Source organism: Corvus kubaryi, unplaced genomic scaffold, assembly GCF_017639235.1.
Source record: "Corvus kubaryi isolate FWS band 111438036 unplaced genomic scaffold, C.kubaryi_AGA036_p1.0 72, whole genome shotgun sequence".
Taxonomy (NCBI): Eukaryota; Metazoa; Chordata; class Aves; order Passeriformes; family Corvidae; genus Corvus; species Corvus kubaryi.
Genome location: NW_024582060.1, coordinates 1,757,910 through 1,783,771, shown reverse-complemented (window position 1 = coordinate 1,783,771; position 25,862 = coordinate 1,757,910). Strand labels below are relative to the sequence as shown.

At 50.4% G+C, this 25,862-nt stretch overlaps 1 protein-coding gene across 2 annotated transcripts; it reads left to right on the top strand.

The window, feature by feature from the left end:
• On the top strand, nt 1-21,748 carry ADA2 (adenosine deaminase 2). 2 transcript variants are annotated; one of them, XM_042050146.1, is made up of 10 exons: nt 1-165; nt 1,102-1,427; nt 3,717-3,942; nt 10,281-10,491; nt 13,602-13,729; nt 14,809-14,899; nt 15,199-15,307; nt 16,260-16,417; nt 17,238-17,440; nt 18,368-21,748. In XM_042050146.1, the coding sequence occupies exons 1-10, from the start codon at nt 131-133 to the stop codon at nt 18,474-18,476; spliced, it is 1,596 nt and encodes a 531-aa protein (XP_041906080.1). In that variant the 5' UTR covers nt 1-130; the 3' UTR covers nt 18,477-21,748. The 2 variants fall into 2 exon arrangements, with proteins under 2 accessions (XP_041906080.1, XP_041906081.1); XM_042050147.1 differs by having other exon boundaries at nt 1-169.
• The last annotated feature ends 4,114 nt before the right edge of the window (nt 21,749-25,862 follow it).

The following is a 25,862-nucleotide window of genomic DNA, read 5'->3' as shown; positions in this document are numbered from 1 at the left end:
GAGCCGGGGCGGCAGCACAGGAAGAGGAACTCGGTGTGCCTCGCTGCAGGGTCGGACCCTGCTGCTGACCCGTGCCGGACAGTGCTGGCTGGCGAGGGAGAGAGCCGCTCCCTCGGGCAGCAGCTGCTGGATGAGCTCTGGATGCCAGCAGGAGCAGAGTCAACAGTAAGTGAGTCAGTCTCACCACGGATAAGATAACACTTTCTTTAGGGTGTTTCCTTTTCTAAGCCCAGAGCCAGGCCTGATATGGGGCTGCATCCACCCCTGCTCTGTTGGCTGCCCCAGCACGCCTTCATCCCCTGGGACCAACTAAAGGGCATGAGGATGTCCTCCTGGGCCACAGGTGGAGGAGAGGCTGGAAGCAGAAGACACATGCACAAGCAGGGCCTTTCTGTGTAATTCGCATAGGATTATTTCAAAATGTTGAGCCTTTCTCCAGCCTGCTTTGCTCTGGAGAGATTGGCGTGGAGGGTCACTAAAGCCTGGTGTTGCAGTTGTGCTTTTTGGGGGCAGGGAGGGCTCGCAGAGTACACATGTGCCTGTCTCCTCTGATCTCTTACTACTCCCATGGTCTCACTTCCATCTTCTTTCTTCTGGGATTGCAAGGAAAGGACACACCTCTGTTCCTGCAGAGGAAGCCTTGGGGTTTTCTGCCCATAGCTGATATATACTAAAAGGGTGCAACAGGATCTTCTCTTGACTGGAGGGAATCGGGATCTGATTAGCTCAAGCCAAGCTCCTTACTGTCAGCACAGCCAGCACCTTGGCACCAGCATCCCTTATTCACTGGGGACTCCATCCCAGCTGGCAAGCAGAGTCCTGATGCCACCGATCCCCCATTCCAGGGCTAGACCTTTGCCTTGATGTGCTAATCTGATCCAAGGAGCAATTTCTCTTCACCCTACCCAGCCATAGGGAGTGTGCTGATACATAGGGAGTGAGCCCTAAATTCAGGGGACACTGGTACCAGGTGCTCCTGCCAGTACTGAGCATCCCATTAACCCCCTATTTCCTGCAGGATGGGCCAACAGCTTCACATCCCATTGCTGAGGTGTCACCTCCTGACCTCTGCTAACGCTTCAGTCTTTTCTCCCTGTCAAGGTGCAGCTCTAAGATGAAACCTCCATCTGGGCAAGGCATAAGGCTGGCATACCTTCTCCTGAGTCTGGCTTCCCTCTGCCTTCCCACCCCTCTCTGGAAGGACCGGGACTCCCTGATGCAGGAGGAGAAAGCCCATCAGACAGGTGGCAACTTGGTGCTGAGTAGGCAGGAGCAGCAGCTCAGCACTAAGCTCGTAAACCTCAAGAAGAAGGAAGTGGAAGCAGCCATAACTACGGGACAGTTTCCGCCAAGCATGCACTTCTTCCGGGCAAAGAGGCTCATTGATCAGAGCACGGTGTTCAGCATCTTAAAGCGCATGCCAAAAGGTAGGCTTGGCTTAAGGAGTCTCATCTTACTCATCCTTTCTCACCTTTTGCTTTCTGAGCTGGGACAAAACACGAGATGTGGGAGACAAGCTTATGAGAGCTGTAAATTGTGCTCATTGGGTTCCAGGAAAAGCCCTGACTCTGAGCTCAGGGGCGGGGTAGGGGGAGAGAGGAAGAGGGGGATGGATTGGATGAATACCCATTTCCAGCAATTGTGGCTTTTGGTTTAACTTACAATATGGATCCTTTAAGTCTTTCAAGAGTGGAGAAGGGGCAGAGGAAGCAAAGACAACAAGAAATAGCAGACATCCCCATTTACTCAGCATGTTCCAGCCAGGGCCTCTCTTTTTCCCACATATACATTCCACAAACAGGCTACCAACCTTGTGTTATTCTCTGTCTTAGCCAAAAGTGTTGTATCCCCCAAAAAGTGTTTCTGCAGGTGGTTCTGTGGCAGACCTGGAAGTCTACTGGAAAGTCTGGGGGCACTAGAGGAGAAAGGGGCTACCTCTAGCACTGGAAGTTTCTTTGCTTGTTGTGTACAAGCTAAAGCCTCTGTACCTCCAGCACTTAAGGTGGGCTTGTAAAAGGGAGAGGAGCAACTTTTTACATGGGCAGATAGTGACACAGCCAGGGGGAACAGCATTGAACTAAAAGAGGAGAGATTTAGATTAGAGTTTAGGAAGAAAGTCTTTACTCAGAGGGTAATGAGGCACTGGCACAGCTTGCCCAGAGAAGTTGTGGATGCCCATCCCTGGAAGTGTTAAAGGCCAGATTGCTCAGGGCCCCATCCAATCTTCCCAACTTCTCCCTCACTGTCTCTGCTGTGGGATGCAGATCCCTGTCTTGCAGCATCCTGATCTGTTACCATAAATGATTAGTATGTCAGAAATGCTGTCATCCTTTCATGGCTGAATTGAACAGTTAGGAATTTAAAATGCCCCTCTTCACCTCCAGTGTCACTGATACCAAGTGGGAGTCAAAACAAATAATTAACACTCTTCAATCCAGGTGATGTTAAAATGGGTTCTTGGAATCTTTGCAAGGGCCATAAGCTTTCAGGGCCAAGATCACATCCTCATAGCTGTTTGAGTAGGACTTGAGCCCCGGGGAGTTCCTGTTGTTTCAAGCACTATTGTAATTCCTGTTGCTGTTCACATCGGGAAGAAGGTGACATTGGCAGCCAGAGGAGGGTCAGACAGCTGCAGCATGCCCAGTCTGGTGCACCAGCTCTGCTGGGAGCTGCAACCACAGCTCCTCAGTATCTTTACAGCCAGACCCTCTCTAGTGGGAGATCACAGACATTCGAGTCCATATTAGATTAGTCCACTATAAATTACAGTCTTGAACCTAATCTAATGTCAAATATATACCAGTCTTGTGTCTTGGTCTTGCTGTTCATGGTCTCCCTTTACCCCTAAGGGCATCAAAGCTGTTTTGACTAAGAGGTCTCCCCTAGACTAATAAAATACATCTCTAAGACTTCAGCTCTCACAGTATCTTCCCTTTACAAAGGTGAAGCTTAGTTCAAGCACCGATAACATCAGGAGTCTTTGGAAAAGGAGAGATTTCAGCAAAATGAAATGATAAGGAAGGTGAGCATGCAGAGGATGCTTCCTGTGCCAGGAAGACTGGCAGTTGCCAACATACTGCACAATAACAGAGTGTCCCAGAGGCCCTTCATGCTGGCCAGCAGCAGATGCACAACGTAAGCGAGCATGCTTTTGGTAAAGCACAGAATAAAATTGTACTTCTGCATCTGAGTGCAATTCCCCAGTGTAACATGGTCTGCGATTTTGGTGTATGCCAGAGTTCAGAGAGCTGAAAGAAGAGACACAGACTAGACACAAAAATTGAAGCTGGGATCCAAACAGAGCTTTGCTTCAGGTGTGCTTTAGCCAGCACGCCTTGTAAACTGCTGCCTACTGTGAGAGTTCCTCTTTAAATCAGTGCAGCCGGAGCCAGCTCACAGCAAAGTCTGTCTGAAAGACCTTTAATAACTCGGAGCATTTTCCATCCCAGTGGAGAAGCAGAGCTCCCTATTGATTTCCCCCCTCCCTGTGCTCCCAGGGAGCTGTCACGCTCTGCCTGCCCAGTGTCTGATGTGGAGGGGGCCACATCCTCCAGCCTGGGGGAGGCAGAGCAGCCGTGCAGTCCTTGCTGGGAGAGATCACTCACAGCCTTCTAGAAGCATTTCCAGATGCCCCTGGATGGGCAAACAAACTGTTATCACGTCAAACCTTCTCCCCAGCCGCCTGGACTTATCAGGATGTCCTTGTCCCCCACCAGGTGCTGTCCTCCACCTGCACGACTACGCCATGCTGAGCGTGGGCTGGCTGGTGTACAATGCCTCCTACCTCCCTGACTGCTACATCTGCTTCACCCACACGGGCTCCGTGCGCTTCCGCTTCTCCAAGCCGAGCCCTCCCCACCCTCTGCCGGCCCAGTGCTCCCAGTGGCTTCTGCTGGAGACCTACCGGAGACAGCTGAGCAACGTGACCGAGTTTGACAGAGGGTGAGTGAAGAGGGGTTGGTGCTCCACGGCAGCATTGTGTGTAGCCAGCAGGGTCATCCTGGTCCAGCTTTCCCGTTTGCTTGCTGCTCTGGAAGTGAGGAACTCCGTTTAGGGCTGTGCACATGAAAAAGCAAACAGCAGTATAAGAGCTTGATGGCTGCTGCTTTAAGTACACCAGAGTCAGGGACCTTAAGAACTGAATTCTTCTGTGCACACTGACATGCTGGGGACAGTGGTTTAAGTAGATTTATGAGACCTGTCCCCACCTCAGCAACCTGGCTGGATGGACTCTCAATGTGGGACAGGGCTGCATGGTGCCTCATCCAGTGAGGTATGCAAAAACTGGATGAGGAAGCCAGGAGCTGAAGAACAGGCTCTCCCCAACAGCTCAAAAGTCATTTGCAAAGTAATTGTTTTCATTCAGAGCAAGAAGTTGGGCAAACGACTTATGTTAATTACTGCACTGGCAAAAAACCCTCAAACTTCCCGAAATAAAACCCAACCCAGCTCTCCCTCCAAACACCAAACTTGTTTTCTGAGGACTGCCTTTGAAACCCCACTGGCACCCAGCACCTGGAAGCACAAGGCATTCCTTCCCAACAGGACCCTCAGGCACCAGGAACTGCAGCTCACCCTCCTGGGCACAGGAGCCCTGCCTGGTAGGGCTCCTTCCCCCCAAACACCCTCCTGCTAACAGAGCTTCTGCCCTTACAGGCAAGGCTCCTGCAGATGTCCAGGAGCTCACACAACTCCCCAGAGCATCACTCACCCTCCTGCCTTTTATCAGGACCAGGCTGTTCTGAACCACCTAGCATTTAATCACTTACAGGTGGCTGGCAAGAGCCTGGCTCCCCCTCCAGCCAGTGGTGATGGGAAGACAGAATCCTATCTCCCCATCCAGGGGCCATTGATCCCGGGACAAAGCCCCGCTGAAAAGGCCAAGAGGAAGCCTGCAGTTCTGCCGCGGTGTGTGGGGGGCTGGAGAGAGCACGCTAAATAATGCATGAAGGCAGACACTGAGCGATGAGGACAAAGGAAAATATTGAGTAGCCATCCATTCAGAGGGCACTGCTGTCCGTGGTGCTCCGGGGGCTGGGGTCCTGCAGGAAAAAAAAGAGTGTGGGGTGTCATGTAATGACAGACAGTATTGCCATGCCAACACACAAGGAGAGGGCTGGATTAAGGCAGTGCAGATGACCCTAATTCCTGCATTCCCGAAGTGAAACTTGGTGGGTTTTACTGCAGTGCTCTTCAGTGAGGTTTTGTGCTCTTAAAGAGAGACCTTTTAACTCTTAGTGAGCTGGTATCCCCTCCCTGCAGATCTGGGAAGAAGGTCAGGTTGAGAAGCTGAAGCTTCCAGACTCGTGGCATGGTATTGCCTTCCCTCCCCAAAACCAGCAATGGGCAGGGCAGAGGGGTCTGACTCTTGAGGGCATCCACCATCCCTCTCTTATGGAGGTCCAGAGGGAAGGAGAAAGTGATGCCAGACCCTGGGCTCTTGACCTTTTGTATCCTGAGGCTCAACTGCCTTGACACGTGATGGACGAAATAATATCCAGTGAGAAGTCACTCATCTCTGTCTTCCAAAGAGAAAACTGGTTCTCCATTAGCTCCCTTCCATTTCTGCTGGGAGTGATGAGGAAGGAAAGATGACAGCGCCAGCTCTCTTCAGCCTCACCAGGAGACCCATAAATCATGTGCAAGAGATTGGATTTTGAAACAGCTTCACTTCCTTAAAGCCCAAGCGATTGCACTGGGCATTTAGAACTGTCTTAGGAGCAACCCTTCATTGCACTTGGTTTCAGTTGTGTTTCCATGGCGTGATTTTCGTGATTCCGTGACTTTCTGGCAGAGGCTTAAGGCCAGGGCATCCTGTACACCTGGGTGACTGGAGCTGTGCACTGTGTGCTTCCCTCTGCTCCTGTGTGGAAACACTTGTTTCCAGAGGCAGTATTGCCACATTCCTCTTCTTTTGTGTTTGTCTGACAATGTTTAGTGGCCACAAGTCAGAGCAGGACTTCAGAGTGGCAGGCACTGCACAGGGCACAAGACAGAGCCCTGCTGCAAGGGTCTTCCCAAATGTGGAGGGGAAACCAAAGTAGAGGCCAAGGAAGTGATTTTCCTCAGCAGACGTGTGCCTGAGCCAAGTACAAACTTGGATCTCTCGCATCCTGGGGGCTCACTTACCCATTTGAGTATGTTGTCCTTCATTTCTTCTCCTTCCGTGTTCATCACCACAAAATCACAGAGGAGCCATTGCACATAATGTGCAAACACACCAACAGCAGCCACACTGAGGCACTTCCCCTCCTATTTTCATCTAATCCCTGGGTACTAGTCTAGGGGTTAGGAATGTTTTTGGCCGTCTGGAAATAGGTCTCTAGCCAGGAATAGGCCCCAATCTGTTCTGCTTCTCAGTTTCTGGAAACTCTCCCAGTCTCTTGAACATGTGCATCCCAGGCTACCTCTATCCTGCACTCCTCTTTGCCCTTGAGCACTGACAAGCTGAGAGAAAGCAGATGTCAGAGGAAAGAACGGATGGATAGTTGGGTGGTTTCAAGGAAGTGTCAAGGGAATATGGCAGCAGGGAAGGGCTCTCATGCAAGACAGGGTGGATCAGCAAAATGTGAAGGAACAATGGAAATGTTTCTGAGACACTACACCTCTTTCACCTTACAGCATTTCTGACCAGGAAGGGGTGGAAGAAAGGGGAATCTGCATAGTTTGTGCTGTTTGCATTTTTAGGTACATATACATATGTGTGTGTGCTTTGGAAGGGACTCCTTTTATTTGTTTCCCTCAAGAGAAAGTCTAATCATTCCTATTCAAAACACACATCTCATGGGCCAAGACCCTGGAGTATTGTGTTACTGGTAAGCTTCCAAAAGGATGCTGTTAGGAGAGCCAGGAGACCGTGGGCCAAGGGACAGCGAAAGGAAGGGAATTTTGCTTTCATACTTAAAAGGAAAACCAATCCTCACTTATTTTCTTCACAATCAATTACGATACAGGAGAATGTCATTCTTTCCCTCAAGAGGCAACGTAATGGCTACCATCTCTAAAGCAAGAGCATGCCCCCGGATATTTAGGGAAGCAGCATTGACATTCCAGATATTTGTAAAATACCACCGCACACCCCCCGCCAGCAGCCCAAGGATTGAGGCTGTGCCCAGCAGAGCTCTCTATCACCAGGATGAAGTCATCTGTGAGGGAGCTGACACCACGGCCGAGGCTGCAGGGACAACTCCCCTGGGCGCTGGCGGCTGCCCGGGCCGCCATCACCTTCCCCTCTGTGTCCTCTGACTGCCTTATCTCACAGAAAAATAGGGCAGTGTGTGCATTACGAGGGGAAAAAAGGGAATAAAAACCCACTACAGAAACAAAGCACTCCGCTCCCTCTACAAGTCTCCCCCTGGGGAGAAGAGGAGGGGATGAGAGAGAGCTAGAGAAAGCGAATGAACCACATGTGACAGATGTTAGTCACACTATTTAATGCACCACTGGAAGACATTTAGATACTACGGTGAGGAGAGGGGCATAATTACCCATCGAGAACAGAAAGAGAAGCAGGAAAAAGAATCCCTTTAAAAACAAGGCAACAAAACCTTTCACTTCTGTATTATATAGCACAGGAAAGGAAAACGGGGGAAGAAAACCAGGAAAAGAGAAAGCAAACCCACAGCAGAAAATAAATAATCCTTGGCTGGTCATTTTAGCTGTGCCCCTTTGGGCATATGCATTGCAATAGCATTGTTCAGTGCATATATGACATGACATGGAAGGCTATTTGTAGTCTGCACCTGATCACTGGCAAAGGCCCATTCCAGAAAAGAAGCAAAAAAAAAAAAAAAAGTATTTATGAAGCATTGGTTCATCTGCATGAGCTACTGATGACAAAAACCCCCGAATCCTTAGGAGATTATCTGGTTATCAAGGATGGATCACTATTATGCAATAAATCTTCAACAGTTGTAAGGATCAATAATCAGTCTCAAAGGGAAGGGGATTATAAAGAGGAGCACAATTTGATTTATGTGCTTTTAGGAGCAGGGTGTTGTGGGGATTTATTGCTGTTTCTAGCCCAAGAGCACAGGCTAAGTAAACAACCACGAGTTTGTACAGCCAGATTTAAAGGCAGGGAGCGGAGCCCTGCGTGCGCGCATCGCTGGAGGAGCCGAGTTCTCACAGGACAAGGGGAGAAGGTGGTGGGAGCCTGACTAACCACCCATCCTTATCTGAAACAGAGCTGCCTGGAGTGGCGAGAACGGGCTTGCACGGCCTTTTGATCCACGGGGAGGTTTTTCCCTCGGTGCTCGCAGCGCCGGCGGGAGCAGCCCCGCTCGGCTCCCGGCTCCGGGCAGGTGCTCTCCGCCGGCGTGCGGAGCTGGAGGGGAGCTGCCCTTCGGCCAGGAGGGAAGGGGAAAAATCTCTTTTCCCCAGCTCTTCCCACACGAAACCTCCCCGGTGAGCAGCAGCACACCCTTTCTGCCGGAGGCTGCCTCCCTCTCCGCAGCTCGGGCAGCTGGATCAGCGCCTTCCAAGATGCTCCCGGCTCCTGCCTTCCTGGTTTCTGGGGCGATGCCGCGGTGTCTCCCACCGCTGCGTGCTCTCGCTGCCCGCCCCTTCCGTGGTCCGGCTCGGTCTTCTCCGGTTGCATGGATTACTGAGCAGTGGTTGGGGTTGCCCAGTGTCCTGTGATAATGGCACCAAAGCCCCCATTGTAATGCATGGGAAGGCAGAGCCCAAGTTGCTGTGGAAACCTTAACTCTGAATTTTCCTGACTGCTGAGCATTTAAAATCTCATCCTTAACAGCAGGAGCATCTCTTTAGGTACAGGTTTGTTCCTGGCAAAGAAATTAACAGAGTGAGGGAGAAATGAAACTGCAGCCCCTGGAAGAGAATCCTTAGAGAGTGAAAGAGCAGGCAAATCCTGGGGGAATGGGCTCTGTTTTATGGGCAGGATGGAGGGATTCAAAAGGCATATCTGCCCAGCATGTCTTAGTTTATGAATTTGGACCAGATCACATTTTACGTCTGTAGGGGGGCTGTGGGGGTTTAATTCCATCCAGTGTCCTGGATGAAGATAATAAGATCACAAATCAAAGCCACACCTCCCGTATAACAGAGCAGAGCACTGCACGAGGATGCGGGCCAAGACATCAAACAGGAAACATTATTAAAGATCAGTAGCTGTTCTTGAGGGGAAACAATATACTCAGATGAAAGCTGAAGCATGGCTGAAAGTACTTCTACCTAAACTTGCTTAGTCCCTGACACGAGATAAGCACTGTGCCAGCAAGAAAACCGATCTGTAGGTGCTGTGATGGCTTCCATTTCTCCACCCAGGAATGAAGTGAATCACCCCTGCATTGCCATTTAGACTTTGCCCACTGGTATGAGAAATTTATTATGAGCTACTCTTCAGGTGGAAGAAGGGGGGCTTTTGCCAGAGGCAAGGCTTCAGGTGGGATGAAGGCTATCAGCTTGCCAGAGGGTGGTGGTGTGGCACAGATGTTCACCCTGTCCTAAATGCAAGCTGTCACCCACAATTACATAATCTTGTGATTTACTGATTCCCTTAAACTCTGCTTGATAAAACAACCCACTGTCTCTCTGGACTTCCGAAAGAGGCTTATGTGCCAGCTGAGTGTATGGAGGAATAAATACATTTCTGTCATGCCAAGGAAAAGCCAGGACTGAGATTCCTATCAGCTGTTTCCCTGAAGTAGCTATCAGCAAGGCAGGCAGGGCATCAGGTTTGTTCTCACTGGTGGGGAAAAATGATTTCTGATTCGGAATTGTTTTCCCCTTGCCTTTTTCAGATGGCATACTCTGACAATAGAAAGGTACCAGGACAACTTACGGGCTCAGTAGGCAGGTTGGTGGTGGCCCAGCCCATGGCATCTCCTGCAAACTCAGTCTGCCTTTTAGGTGCTGAACAGAGGGTCAGGTGTAACATTTTATGTGCATTGAAGATTCTTGGGAAAATATGTTGTCTGCAGGAGTAATGTGCATGCCTGCTTTCAGATTAGGGATACCCTGGGCAGCAGAGCGTAATTGATACAAAAGCACCATACTTGCTTTTGTAACTCTATTCCTCCTCAAGATTTTGCCCTTGAGAAAGGGAGGGGCAGGTCTTAAACACCTACTCCTACCCTGCTTATAGCTCAATGTGTACCATATGAATTCTGTGCCAGCCATTAGAGGAGTAAATACAGGTGGCAGAAAAATGACCCGAATGCTTCCTCATTGCACCAGTCGCTGTTATGCCTGTTGTATTGCAGTGCCAACAGGCTCTGTTTGTTCTCCTCATTCCTTCTCTTCTCCCTTTTCTATAGCTTGCTGAGAAACCTGACCCTGGTGACAGATGCCCCTGAGCTGGCCTACCCTTCTCAGGCTTTCATTTGGAAAAGATTTGAAGAAATCTTTCTCACTGCCTCTGGACTTATCTGCTATGCACCTGTGTTCAAGGCCTATTTCTACCAGGGGCTGCTGGAGCTCTATGAAGATAACATACAGTATGTCGAGATAAGAGCTATCCTGCCCGCGGTACGTGGGGTTTGGCTTCTCTAGTAGTCTTTTAAATCCCTTTTTCTCCATAACCTTTCTCAAGCCCTATCTTGAATTTAGTTTTTGGATGTTTGCCTACCTGCCCTTCTAAGGATGCTGGAAAACCTTGATCATATTCAAAAGTCTTTCTTGGAGATTTGCATAGGGAAGGGCTTGAAAGTGAGGGATTCTTTGTTCTTAATGGCTAAGGGAGATACCTGCTGTGACACCAGCACAAAACTACAGTGTACAGTGAGACTGGGAGCTGTGTCAAAACCTTGCTCATTGGGAAGATGCAGCTCAGTTTTGTCTGCACCAGAATCACGTGTTCTGTGGCAGCTATTCTGAACAAGTTTCCTGTCTTGAATAGAGACTTATTCTGGAATAGTTTATGTCATTTTAAACCCTCGGCTTATTTCAGAATGATTGCTCTGAACAGGCGAGTTAATCAATTGGAAAAACACAACCTTCCACAATTTGCAGACAACTTAAAAATTTAGCTGTGTGTCTGAAGTATGAACTGCTCCTTTCATTGCTACTAACACCAAAATCTGCTGGTAATGGTTCAGGCGTTTCTCCCTGCGTGTCACCCAGAGCTGGTCAGATTGTCCTACAAATCTACTCTGCCCTAACGCCTCCCCAGGCACCAGCAGACCACACCAATACGTGTTCCCACTTTCCCAGTGACAGTTTTGTCACTGCAGACATGCCTTTCCCATACAATTCTCCAGCCCAGCTCCACGCAGGACTCCATGGGGGTGGGAGCTCTGTCAGAGGGGCAGATGACTTACCAAAGCAAACACTCTGGGTCTGCTGGTCCTCACCACCCATGTTCTCAGCAGTCCACTACAACGGGACTGGAGCTGCTGTGCGAGGTCCCTCCGGCAGCACCTGAAGGACCAGGTGGCGGTGGTTCGTGCCTGGGAATGCAGGTGGCAGCTTGCTGCTGGCCCCACGGCATCCAGCGGATGCACCAGCTATGCTGATGTCCTGCTGGCATCCCAGCTCCTGAGCGTGCCTGCCAGCAGCTTCCTTAGCTCACAGCCCATGCATGCCATAGCTGGTGGGCTCCAGACAGCTGCAGAGGAATATCTGTGCCCCAGCAACCACTGCTGCTGCTGGGCAGGCCTCCACAGCCACCCCGCCAGCAGACAGGCAGGTGCTGTCACAGGTTTGGAGGCTGATCTGGCTTTGTCCTAGCAGCTGGGGAGCGGGGCTGCTGACCCTGCCCTGCTGCAGCTTGGGCTGGCCCCACAGCAAGATAGGACTCAGTGTCAGGGCTGCAGGCCACTGCTCTGTCGTGCCTGAGAGGAGAAGGATGTATTGCAAAGGGGGGGAAAAAAAAAGGGGTGTGGAGAAGGCCACAAAGTTTACGTGTGTCTTACTTTGCTGGGGGTTGCCGTGAGCCGGTTGCTCAGAACTCAGCCGCCACCTGTCTTTGGGATACCTGGAGAGAGAAAACAACAGCAGTGTCAAAATGCCTGTGCTGTGAGGCAGTGCGAGCGCTGGCATCCCCTCAGGCCACCCAGGTTTCCAGGCCAAGAGTATCTGCCATGGTACAAGTGCGTGGGCCTGACTGGAAAATACCCTGCCTTTTCCATCAGCCCTTAGACACGGTGGTAAGTCCCTTTGAAGAGAGGCTTGGCAGGGAAGATCCGCTTCCCATCCAGCTCCTGATGCTGGCGGTGGCCGTGGGAGCCTGCAGAGCCCTGGGGCTCGCTCGCAGCCGGCAGCTGATGTGCTGTGAGCTCCAGGCAGGCTGCCTGCAGCCCGGGCACCACGGCAGGGAACGCCAGGAGCCGCACCACGCTGGGATGGAGGGCAGTGTGGGCAGCGAGGGGACACAGCTAGGCTGAAGCCGGGGTGAGAGGGCAGGTAATGCTTCGTGGTGAAAGTCAAGGTGAGCAGGGTGTGATGGGAATAGCAAGATGCTCGTGTGGCTGGAGATCCTCCACGAAGCTCGGACAGCAGCGCTGACACTGCAAAAGCTCTCCTTGCAGCAAAGCCTGCCAGAAGCGGCCCCTGAGGTAAAGTAAATGAAAACTGGGATTTAGTGCGAAACAGCAAACATTGTGGAAAAGCCCCCTAAGCCCAGCTGTGTTTGCACATTCAGCTGTGTAAAGTCTCACATTCCCATGGGCTGCAGCTGGGGAAAATTCCCTCTGAGCATCTGCAGCTGCCCCACGGCTGCTGGTGCCTGCAGGGGGGACACCCTGTTGTGACGGGGTGCGGGGCTTTGCAAGGGGCATCCTTGCACGGGACAGCTCCAGAGAAGAAGTTAGGGGTAAAGTGGAGCAGTTGAAGGCTGGAGGAGAAAGGTGACAGAGAAAAGAATGGTGAGAAGGGTGAGAGGAGAACCGATGGAGTGGTTTCAGCCACTGTCTGTGAGTGACTCCAGGCAGGGCCTTTGTGGGTTCATATCAGTGGGGGCATTCAGGGTCTCCACCCCTGCTGAAATCAGGCCGAAAAATCAGCTGAAATCAGGCTGAAAAAGCCCTGAGAAAAGCCCTGAGAACAGCCCTGGTAGTGAGGAACCTCCAGAGCAAGTTGATGAGAGAGAGCATGCCAAAAGGATTCCTTTTCCCAGTTTGCAGCCAGAGACCTGGGAAAGCATGGCAAGACTAAATGACTGACTCAAGGTCATGAAGCAAACCTCTGGCGGAGGGGAGCAGAAGCCCAGCTCAGCTGGTAGCTTATGGAGCTCAGCCATCGCGTGCCTTGGGGCTGCCTCGGCTGACAGACTGCCACTGCAAGGCACAGAGCGTGTGTGAGCCGCCAGACAGCTGGACAAAACACTCCAGCATTTGATACAGACACGAGTAAGAGGTCACGGTCTCGGCTGGGTACTCAAGGGCGCTTGCTTGCCACATCTGAACATGGAGAAACTCATATCACATGGGAGGGAGGAAAACCATTCCTTGGTTCTTGCCAGCTTGTAAAGGCTTGGAGAAGAAAATGTTCTGCACAGATTTTACTGCTTTTGTTTTCCTGCCCTGCTCTCAGGACCATAGCACTTTGCTTCTCCCAAGGTTTTTGTCAGTTCATTTCTCCCACCTTCCCGTAAAACACCTCTTCTAACCACTGCTTGTCACGTGCTGTTCATGCTGCAGGTGTATGAGCTGGATGGCACCCGGCACAACAAATCGTGGTCTGTGGCAACCTACCGGGAAGTGACCAGGCAGTTTGTGAAGGAGCACCCAGACTTTGTTGGAGCCAAGATTGTATTTGCAGCGCACAGGTAGAGGCTGAGCATGGCTAAGAGCGCCTGTGCCATGTCGGAGGCAGGCAGAGGGAGGACCGGGCCGGGAGAAGCAGCGCTGAGGGCTGGGCTGGAGTGCCACAGTTGGTTGGCAATGTCCATGTGCATTCATAGACCCGGGGTGTTGACTCCTGAAGCATTCCCTGGCATGTGTAAAAGGCTGAGGGTGAGAACTCATCTATATAAGTCTGTGTACGTGCGAAGCGAGCAGGGTGAGCGCCAGAGGAGCGTCCGTGAGCCCTGGCAGCGGGAATGAGCCAGGGCAGGGCTGCCTGTGTGCGTGTCCAAGCCGTGCCCGCTCTCTTCCTGAGGCTGGACTCACTCCCACTCCGTGCAGGGACAGCAGTGACAGCAGTGCCCGAGTATGGGCACTCGGTGTGGCAGAGCTCCCCGTGGGACCCTGCAGGCGCTGCTCCCCGGCAGCCTGTGTACGGGATGTTCGTGCTGCTGCCCGGGTAGGCGGGCACAAGGCTGCTCTCCAAGTCAGCCAGATGCCATGAAGTCATGTGAGGTGATGCTCAGCAAGGAGAGCAGACCTCTCAGCAGTCTCTGGTTTGGCACAATGAGCTTTCCAGTTCAGAGCTGGCTTGCCTCTCTGGCCAGCTTGGGGTATGGACACAGTCTGCAAAATGCACTGAGAAGTTTAAGTCTGATAGGGCTGGAAGAAACCTAAATGTAAAACTCTCTTGAAATGCAGTTACTGTCTCACCTCCCAACAAAACAGTCGGGAGGAAAGAAAAACAACTAAACATTTTCTCTCCACACTGCTGTGTTCCCGTCCCTGCTTGGTAAGTGGGAAAGCCAGTGAGTTAGACAAGCATGCCTCAACTCAAGTGACAGCAGGGTCTAGCCAGGCATTTCCTGGTCATTCATGGGTTTCCTTTCATAACATCAATTTTCTACTGCCGTTCCTCTAGAGACCTGAAGCTGGTTGTCAGCTTCAGGAGCAACTTGCATTTTGGAAATGCCCCTGGGGGCCCCATTTCACAACTCAAACCCCGACAAGGCAGGCCCATGGGAGTCAGCTTCTGCAGCACTTTCTCTCTCTTGCTCTCTAGGATGCTGAATGTTTCCCAGATTAAAGAAGCCATCGTCACTGCCATGGCACTCAGAGCCCGCTTCCCAGACACCCTGGCAGGCTTCGACCTGGTAACTGTATTTCTTCTGGGGCTTCACATGAACCCCTGGTGTTACAACCACATATATACCATGGCATGTGTTGTATACCAGAGCCAGAACCTGCGCTGCCACACTGAAATCAGCATTAATGAATTGCAAATCCTCCAGCTCGGGATTTTGTTCGGTGTAATTGACAAAATCCCCTGAAAGAATCAGCTCCCTACCCCACAGCATTGTAATTTCAGCACAGCTGGCACCTCATTTATTAGGGCTGCAAGTCCCTCCATCTTCCCAAGCATGCTCAAAAATACCTTTTTGCCTTCCCCCAGGTTGGTAATGAGGATGAAGGTCATTCTTTATGGGACCTGAAGGATGCCCTGACCATCCCATATTCCATGGGGGTCAACTTGCCGTACTTCTTCCATGCTGGGGAGACTGGTAAGCATGAGGACTCAAGCCTTGTTACTGCTTGCAGAGGCAAGACTGAAGTCTTGCAAAGAGCAGAAGCAAGCCTGGCTTGCTTGCTGGCTGTGTCTATAGGGTTTGTGTGTGTATACATGTGTGCATAACCAGTTTCCCCTATGCTTCTCCCCATATCAGTTTGGAGCTGTGGCATTCCCACAGGACCCCTTCCTTACCTACTCCCTGCTTTTGACTGTAGGTGTCACATTGCTCAGCATCTTTGACCTGGTGTGACAAGGAGTCACGTGTAAGAGTTATTGCTGGTAGCCATTTCCTCCTTGGAACTGCACTCACTTCTCATCCACAACAGCAGCAGAGTGCCCCAGCCATTATTTTACATTTTAAGGTGAAATAACGTTTGAGCCAGGCTTGAGGCTTAACTGAACAGGCTCATCAAAGTAACTGATGTACCATTCATTCCTGGGGCAATGTGTTATTATTGGCAACGTATTATTCAGTCTGGGGGGGTGGGATTTATCCTGACCACGTGTGAGAGCCATGTCTAACTTGTACCTTGTGTGTTGCACGTTGACATCTAGAGAAAAAGTGTGGTTGGTTACCCTGGGCTCCCTTTATAGCCACAGGCAGGAGCAAGCACTTGTAAGCCACAATACATCTCATCCTAATGCACAGGCCAATAATTATCCCTTCTCTCCATTGACAATTAATGGAGTCCAGCATAATTAGCTCAGCTGTAAGAGCAATACTGTAAACATCCAAAGCCAGGTGAGATGAGTGGGTATCTCTATGCTGGGCCGTATCCGGGGCAGATTTAGATCCCCGTTTCACTGAAAACGCAAGTGGAAACTCTGAGCATGAGCAACCCTCTCACCTCACAAGTGGGACATCTATTAACAAAATCATCTAGCAGTTTGAGAAGTTTTATTTCCTCACAGCACTGCAGTGACTCTTATCTGTCTCTGCTCAGACTGGCAGGGCACCTCTGTTGACAATAATGTGCTGGATGCATTGCTACTGAATACCAGCAGGATTGGCCATGGACTTGCTCTCACTAAACACCCAGTAGCCAAAAGTTTATCTCTGAAGAAGGATATTCCTGTAGAAGTCTGTCCCATCTCCAACCAGGTATGTTGTTAAAAGCTTAGGTCTTGTGGCTGGGTCACTGGAAAGGGGTTTACCATAACTGTGAGGGTCAGCTGGGTGCCACCTACGAGTTTTGATGCAGACAGGCTGGCTTAGTTTCCTTTGCACCACCTTATACCTCAGTTTGCTACGCAGGCACACACACTGTGAGTATATATAAGGCTTGTAATGCCAGTCAGCAAAAAAGAAAATTAAATTCCTATTCAGAGGAACTTGGGAAGGCAGTCCTCCCTAGTGGAGATGAGGCCCAGAGCCACAGAGGTGTCTTAAGAGACATAATTGAAAATACTTCAAAGCCAGGAGGGCCAGAGGCTGAGAAGCTGGGATTGTAACTGGAAGTCCTTGGTTTTGCAGAATTCATAACTAGTGGGAATTCTTCTGCAGCACATTAGGATGGTGCCATTGTCCCCTGGGGGCAGCAGAAAGGATGCTTTGGGTGGAGATTTACTGGTGTGAGCCGTAAGGATACCAGCTCCACATGCCACGAGCTAAGCATTACAGCAAATGTGTAACCAAAAGATTGCTCCTGAATTGCTCACAGTCAATTGTTCTAAATAAGCACAAGTTATTCACCCCACTGGCCTTGATGAAGGTGATTTATTTAAGAAATTGATCTCTCTGTATAGGCAATGGAGACAAGCTGGTTCCTCCTGCAGCAGTTCAGAGCAGAGGACACTCTGAACATCTCTCTGGAGGCTGTCCCTCCCTGAGCACACTGACACAGGCAGGTGTGCAGTGTGACCCAGCTGTAGCAATAACCTGGCGTGGTTGTTGTTGTTGTCTCCCACTCTTCCCCACCCAGGTCCTGCTGCTGGTAGCTGACTTGAGGAGTCACCCCGCAGCTGATCTCATGGCTGAGGGGCACCCCATTGTGATCAGCCCCGATGATCCCCCTATCTTTGGGGCAAAGGGGGTCTCCTATGACTTCTACGAGGTGTTCATGGCCATCGGAGGGATGAATGCTGACCTGAGGACCCTGAAACAACTTGCACTCAACTCCATAAAGTAAGTTCATCACCTCTCTCACCTAGTCATAGTAATCATAAGGAGACCATCAGCTTGCTCCCCTTGCTTGCATTTGGGTTTTGGCCCGAGTCTCCTCTGCCACACGAGCTGGGCTTTGTTAATCCGGAATCTCCTCTGTGTGTCTTCTCCAAAGGCAGGACACAGGGACCCCAGAGGCTCCTCTGCCTGTGCTCTCAAGTGCCTTTCTCTTAACTCCATGCCTCAGTGTAATCCTCCTTTTCCATCCTTTGTGAACTTGCCTCCACCACCTGGTTCTGAGTTTGGGAGAAATCAATTGTATGTCTTTGTATCCCTTGTCTATTTCTGCCAAAATTTGGCTTGCTGCAGTGTTTGCCATGACTCATCTGGGAAACACGGGAAAACAATTAGCATTTAGTTTGAGTGCTTAACCACTTTTTCTATTAACTGGACAGCTCTGAAATAAAATACTCCCAAAATACTTTGGATATGATGCCCAGGGTCTTCCTGCACATTCCTCGGCTCTTGCCTGTTTGCCAAATCCTGTGCCAATCCTCAAGGCTATCCCAAGTCCCCACATGGCCAGGGAGACAGCAAATACTCTGATTTCCCAGCGGTCTGGACAAGCTCAGGGCACGTCTGAAAGCAGCAGCAGTGCTGTCTGTTCTGTACTAGTCACTGGGTGCTGCCCAGAGAGCCTCCAGCTTATGCAGACGGAGCTGTTTGTCCTCCTGCTGCAGGATTCAGGAGCTGCTGATGTGGCCGTGGTATTTCTTGTCCCAAGTGGGCTCCAGGCTCTTTACACCATGTTACTCTCCGTGGCCTAGGCATGTCCTGCAAGGGTTAATCTCTTGCTGCCTCCTGCCTTTTCATTTCGGTGCTGCTCCTGCTCCTGAAATAGCTGCCCCCTTGTCTCCTGCCTGATACTGACTTTTGTCCTCCTCGCAGATACAGTGCCATGCTACCGGATGAGAAAGCCAAGGCCAAAGAGGTCTGGCAGAAAAAATGGGACCAATTTGTGGCTGACCTCTCTAACAGCTTTCTAAGGCAGCTGTAGAGAGGACAAGGCTCATCTCAGAAGGCATTTGGCAAGCTAGAGTGAGCCAGACTGATTGCTAAGAGGGAGACTGCTTCTTCCATGTGACCTGAGCAGATGAACGGATGTCAAAGTCTCACCTGGCAGTGGATGACTCTGGTAAGCCAGGCTTAATGGGCTTAAAGCTAAGAGTCAGCTGCACCATCCTGTGAAAGTCATGGACTGGAGGTAGAAGGGAGCAGTGAGCCTTTGTAGCACCCACAAGAAATCCCTCCTCTCAAAAGAGTCAAAACAATTAAAAATTGCCAATGACCAAATCCCGACATCCTTATTCAGGAAAAACACGCTTTCCAATTAGAGTCAGCAGGAGGTTGCCAACACGAGGATCTCTGAATTTTGCCTTATCATTACAAAATGCAGACCTTGTCCGGAAGCAGCTAAGACAAACATCCAACCATTTGGGCCACTGACCTTCAAGAGAGCAAGGACTGAAAATGACTCTTGTTATGTTTAACCCTGGGCCTGCTGCCAAAATAGCACTGCTAGGTCGAAGAACCAGTCATAGGTCTGGTGGCTGCTATTTCAGGACCTACCATGGCTGCAAACAATCTGGTGGAACTTGCTCCCAGAACATTTAAGCCTGGTTGCACAGTGATCGTAAAGCCAGAAAAGAGGTGCCTCAGTTGCCAGCAGTTTTTTTACTACAAAGTCTTTTCCTGTCCTCTGGTCAAAAGGAAGACAAAACACATTTCAGGTTAAGTCAAAAACATCCTGGCTTCCCAGACCCAGCTTGATTAGAACTATCCCCCCGCACAAGGCCATGTTAACACAGGCATTTATAGGAAACACCTTTTGGTTTCAAGGGGTTCCACTACCAGCCTTTGTTGCCCAACTCATCATGCAAATGGGGCCTTATTCAGCCTGTCAGAGAGATTTTCACCTTGGTAAAGAACTGCTGAGGATATCCACAGTGCTCAATTGGACCTCTGTGGTTTCCAGCTCCTTGGCAAAAAACTAAAACTACACAAGAAATAGTCTCTAGACAAGCAGATTCACTTTCTTAACATCATCATCATCCAAAAAAACCAAAAAATCTCAATCAGGTTGCTAAATATATTCAGAAAATCCCTTAAGCACACCTACCCTAAGCATGCAGCCAGGATCAAACAGCATCTTTCCCTGACTTCAGTACGATTATGCTGGTTTGCATCAGCCAAGGAAGACTTGACAAAAGTTCCTACTGAAAGACATCTTCCTCCTCTGCACCACAGACTTGCAAAGACTGTTTTGTTTCCTAATCTGACCAGCCTGGGCCAATTGGCTCTCTTTATGCTTTCTGTTAATTGTCTCAAGCTGCCTGGCCATAGTGTTTATTTCCACTGACCTTGGCCAGAACACCTTAGCAGGAGGCAAATGCACTTATTACAGAAGTGTATCAGGCTGCACAGCCTGCATGCCCTGTGTTAAATTGCCCACAGTTCACAGGCTGCAACTTCAACTCTGGTTATCCCAGAGGAAAAAAAACCCAACCAAACCGAACACACTACAAACCCCATCACAGAACACAAATAAAATCACAACAAGCCACACATGTGTGCATTGCAGAAGGCAGCAGCACAAACCCCAGAAATGAAACAGTGAGTACCCAGCCACACACACCCCTTGCTCACTGGGGGGGTTGAAGTGCCTCACATCCCCAGCCCTTTTCAGCCACAGCTGTCTCTACTCCAGCTCTCTCTGCTCACACCCCCAACATCTTTCTCTGAAGCATTCTGATGCTTTTTTTTCAGGCTGACCTTTCCTGGGCCTGGATGCAGATTAGCTCCTGGGAGGAGCTTTATACTAGAGGAGTAGCCAGAGCAGAGCCACCCTCCCTCCTCCTCCATGGGTGTTGCATACGCAGCTCAGACTAAAGTCCCCAGGGGAGGCTTTGATCATGGCCAGGTTATAAATGCTGACTTGGGAAATGCCTTACATGCAATGCTGCTGAGGAGAATCGCTGCAAACAAGCAGAATGGCTTCCAACCAGTGACCCAAAGCCACGTCCCTCTCAGCAACCTGATCTTTCAGCTTTGCTATATGTGGATGGATGAGGATCTTTATTTGCCATGAGTTGATTCTCCCCTAAATAAGCCTCTTTGCTGCCAAGGTGAAGCTAGTCATTAGAGAGCCATCGTGGGAGGAGCTGAGCTCCTCAACACACAGGTTGACCCATGCCCCTTCCTTTTTTACCACAGAAGGAGAGCTTTCAGCTCTTCCTGCACGTGGTCTCTCAAGGTCTTGAACCATTTTTTTGTTACCTGTAGTCCTCCTTTCTCCTCATTACCTGCAGTAGTTGCAGGGCTAGAGCTTCCATTTGCCAAATGCTTGCTGGAACCAGTCTACCTGTTGTGTCCAGTTTGTTATTGCCTTCCTAGGAAAAGGAAATTTCATGCTTTCCTGTTGTGCACATGGCCCTTTACTTGCTTCACAACTGTGCTGTGATGGGGCCGGGTGCCTGGAGCCACCAGTGTGTGATGCTGTTCGGGGTTACAGCAGAATCGGGTTTCTACAGAAATCCCAAGGGTTCAAAATGACACAGGTCTGAGGCACCTTCAGATGCAGCCCTCAAAAAGGTGAACCTTGACTCTGCAGGGCTATGTCTGCATTTGGGACTGGCTTAGCAGCCCCACTTCTGCTGAAGGTATCCACCTCAGGGGTGGGCAGAGGGCAGAAACTTTTCCATCCTGATCATGTATGTCTGTTTAAACGTGAACCTGCACCACACGGAGGGGCTGACTCCAGTGGTGTGGCCTTCCTTAGATCCCTCCTTGCAGTGGGCATTGCCATGTGTGGTGACTCGGGCTTCCCAAGCTTCCTCTGGCAGCAGATGGGTTCCCACCATATTAGGGCCTTGGTGAGGGTGACAGAGGGAGGGCCAGCCTGCTTTACTGCTGGGAATCTGCTCTTCCTCAGAGCACGCCTTAGTTCGGAGGAAGGTGCAAAGTGAGAAACCCAGCTGCATGCTCGCCTCTCTAACTCCAGGTGTGCAAAAAAGGAGGAATTTAGGCTGGACCACACCAGTTATAAAAGATCAATCCATTCAGCTCCAAAGCTTTGGGTAAATTTGGCTGCAGGGCTTCAGTGAGACTCGGCTTTTAGCAGCAGTATTTCAAGGGTTTTGCCGCCAGTCTATTCCCTTTTCCCCAGTACCTTGGCTCCCTGCTCACATTTGTTGGCAAATACATCACATATAATGCTTTCTTGCCTTTCTCTTTCAGAAAATAGCCTATAATTAAATTTTTTAACCTGTCTGTATTGTGGGGGTTATTTTTCCTTCTTCTTTTTTTTTTTTTTTTTTTTGTAATTTTTTTCCTGTTAAAAAGAATGGGGGATACTCGGATTTCATGGGAGGTTTTAATCTGGAACATGCAGTGCAGGGGGATGTCTCACATCACTCAGCCTGGAGTGATCAGGGAGTCTGAAATACCTTCAAAGCAGGCTGCAAAGGGCAGTTTGATCTGAGGAGCTAGCACAGTGTTAAGCCTGAGTCACCTGGCCAAGACACTACACAGGTCCCCTGTTCCCCCTTCCTCAAACCCCACAGCAGCTGCATCCAGCTCAGGGCTGTGTTTTGATACCGAGACCACCTGACAGACAGGATTTGTGTGTGCTGCCGCTCCTCCCACCACAGTTTTGTACCATCTCTGTGGTGGTTACAGCACAGGAAAATAAAGGGACTACTGAAGGTCATTTAACCTGCTTTAACATGGTTTCAGGAAGGGAATAGAGGGAAACAAGAAGACTAAACGATCAGCCCATTCTTTTCAAAGCTGGCAAGTGCCTTGAGGAGCACCAGGTGACTACAGGGTACAACTTGGGGCTCTTTGCCCAAAGTACTGCTGGTGGGCATGGGAAGAAAGCGCCAGCTTGAGAGAGCTTCAATATCTGAGATAGAAGAGGTGGAGGCAGCCACAAGGGTGGTGGGAGGCTGAGTAGGACAGACATAAAGAGGCAAAAAGAGGCTACTTCAGTCTCCATCCAGACTCAGGAGCAAAGAAGGAGAGCAGAAAATTCATGGAAGTTTCTGTTACGGTTCCTTCAAGCAGCCATAGCAATACCTGAAGCCTTATGCCTGTTATCTCCCCCATCTTCCTCTCCCTGTGGCCTCTTCAGGTTCAATTTGTTTAAATGGGAGGTGGATGGAGCTTTGTTTGCAGCACAAGTGTTTGCTGCAGAGCACCTTAGACTGCCTTTGGGGCAATTTAGAGAATGAAATGTTTGCCTCCTGGTCACTCACTGTCAGGAAATGGCTGATCCAGCACTAGTGGTTGCTGTCAAAAATCATGCCAGTAAAAACAGAGGAGTAAGAGTAAGTGGTTGAAAACAGAGATAGGCCCAAGCAAGCAGCTGGATCTATCTGTCATGTGAGCCTCTCTCACTGCAGAGGGACTATGCAGATGCCAGATGCTAAGCAAACCCTTCTGGCCATAGAACACAGGGCTGCAGATGCCTTTTCCACCAGCTCCAAATGATCAGCCTGCTTCAGGTTTTCTTCCTGTGTAAGTCTCTGAATTAGTCTCTTTGCAGGTAGCAGAAGGACATTTCTTTGGTCAGAAACTTGTAGCTCTAATTGGCTCAGTCCTTAATTCCTTTCTTTCCAGGCTTGCAGCAGTTGCAATCACAGCAGGTCTATTGAGTGTTTTCTGTGCACTGAGGGACAGGCAGGTGAAGGGTCTGGCTCTCAATTCTCCTGGCTTGTCATTTTTATCAGGTTGTGTCCTCCCCCTTGGTCATTACAGGATAAGAAAGGCATTTGACTGTATTTTCTCAACCTTTAGCTTGTCCATCATTCCATGAGCAGGCTGCAGCGTGGGGAGAGAAGAGATAGACGGTGGGGGGAGGGTTGGTTCGGGCCATTAGAGCCTCTGCAGCAAGGAAAGAGATGGAAGGTACGGCTACTTTCGAGGGGAGTGTGAGAAGGTCAGGAAGAGGGGGGGTGATGACAGGGCTGTGAGTCCAGGGAAAACAAAGCTGCAAAGTTTACACAGGGACCCACGGGAGAAGGCTGTGGGCAACTGCCTGTTTTGCTTGTCTCTGTGGTGAGCTGTGGAAGGGGTGGGAGAGACATCCAAGCACGGTGTGGACAGGGGAAGAAGAGGGAGTCTCCTGTGGGCTGGTGTGAGAAGGGCAGACAGGCGATCCCCAGGGATATTTGGGGTATGGCTGTTGCCGGATGTACCCGCAGAGGAAATCGCGAGGTCCGTCCACGAACAGCACGAGGAACGGGAAGCTCCTAGCAGAGTCACAGAGAAATTCCCAGCTCTTGAAGGGAAAATGACACAACCGGGCGTTTAGCACAGGGATGATGGGCTAAAGCCTGCCTGCGGGTGCTGGGGCTCGGCAGCCCTGCCGCTGCTCAGCCTGAGCCCGGCCGCTGGCAAAGTCCCTCCGCGGTGGTTTAAAAATAAGCTCTGCAGCCTGTTGGACAGCCTTGCTTGGAAAAATAAACACGGCAGCGCCGGCAGCCCGCAGCGGAGCGCACCCGCACGCTCCGGGGACACCTCGGATACCCCCCAAAGTCCCCTCGGGAGCAGAACAACGCGTTCCTTTCCCTCCCTCCGGGCAGACCCCACATCCCCACCCGCATCCCCCGTGCCCGGAGCCCCCCGGGGCGGGGCGCAGGTGAGCGCTGCGGGCCCGCCCGCGCCGTGGAGCAGGAGCGCCTCCCGCAGGGATGCGCCGGGATAACAACCCGCATCGGGGAGGGGGGGATAAAACCCCCAAAACCCCTACCCTCAAAACCCCTACCCCCAAAACCCCTACCCACAACCCCCCACCCCCGAACTCCTGGATATTTAATACACTAAAGGGTTTTTTTTAGCAGTGAAATCCTCTCTGCGATAGGGAATGGACTGGATGTCTCTCCCAGCTCTTTTGCAAGCGTCGGGAACGGGAAGAAAGGGGCAAAAGTATCCCTACATTTAAAAAAAAGGGACTGACAGAGCCCCACAAAGCAGTTCAGTCTAGAGGCACCGAAACCAGCAACCAAAACAACCCGTCTAACTTGCAAGTGGCTGTATCATTAAAAGGCCATAAATCCACGTTAGCAAATACCCCAAGCAGAAATCACAGCAAATCAATCACATTTTCACTCTGCCAGGAGGGACCGCCTCGGTGGATGGGCGAGAAGCACTCGAGACAAGGCTCTTGTGTTTGTCATTAATTTCAGAAACTCTTTGCCTCTCTCTCTGCCTATTTTTCATCGACAGCCAAGGAAGGCGAGGGTTGGAGGCCTCTGGTTTGTACATAGTTGAGAAGGCACATTTCAAAATAGCTGTAGCTGGCTTCCTTGTGCTGGTGGGAGAAGGTTTGAAGCCCAGTTCTACAGGGAGCTAAATACTTCCAGTAACGTCTCCAAGGCCAGCATAAATTGTGCCAGAGCAGGAGGAGCTGCAAACACTTCTGAGAAATTAAAGTGATCCTGGCAAATTGAGGAAATTACAAAAAATAAACGGTAGGTAATTCAGTTAAGGCAAAAGCACTTAAGGAGGAATAACCATCTGTACAAATGTATATCTCTGAGTTGCCAGTGCTTTAATAGCTCTGCAAATAGGGCTCTGGGTGTTGAAGTGGGTCAAAAACAAATTAAGGTTGGTGTTCATGGCAATGGAAGCGTAAAAACAAACAATTACACTGTTTGTGTAATTGATGCCTAAAGTCATACGTGTTAAACCTGCCCTGTCGAGGGACCCAGGAGATCTTAAGCCCAGTCAGAAAGCAAACAAACATTGTTTCATCTCCATGGATGTGAAATGAACCTTTTACTTTCCCCAGGTTTGGAAGGGCCTCAGCAGAATTCAGTGGCAAGATTTCTGTTTCACAGTGCAGGAAAGAGGGACGGAGTCTGTCCAAGAGCGAAAAAAGTGACCAGAGTTTTAGAGAGCCTTATTATCTGCAGGAAAAAGGGTTTGCATAGAAAAGGCTGAGCAAAGGCAGGGCAGCAACTCACAGAATTCTCAAGGTTGGAAAAGACCTGCAAGGTCACCAAGTCCGAACTTCAGCTGATCACCACCCTGTCAACCAGACCACAGAACTGAGTGCCACATCCAGTAATTTCTTGAACACCTCCAGGGATGGTGATTCCACCACCTCCCTGGGCAGTCCGTTCCAACACCTGACCACAGTTTCAGAGAAGAAATTCTTCCTGATGCCCAACCTGTCTTACCCTGGCACAGCTTGAGGCTATGTCCGCTTGTCCTGTTGCTGTTGCCTGGGAGAAGAGCCCGACCCTCACCTGGCTCCAGCCTCCTTTCAGGTACTTGTAGAGAGTGATGAGCTCTCCCCTGAGCCTCTTTTACAGGCTAAACATTCCCAGCTCCCCCAGCTACTCCTCATAGAATTTGTACTCCAAAACCTTCACCAGTC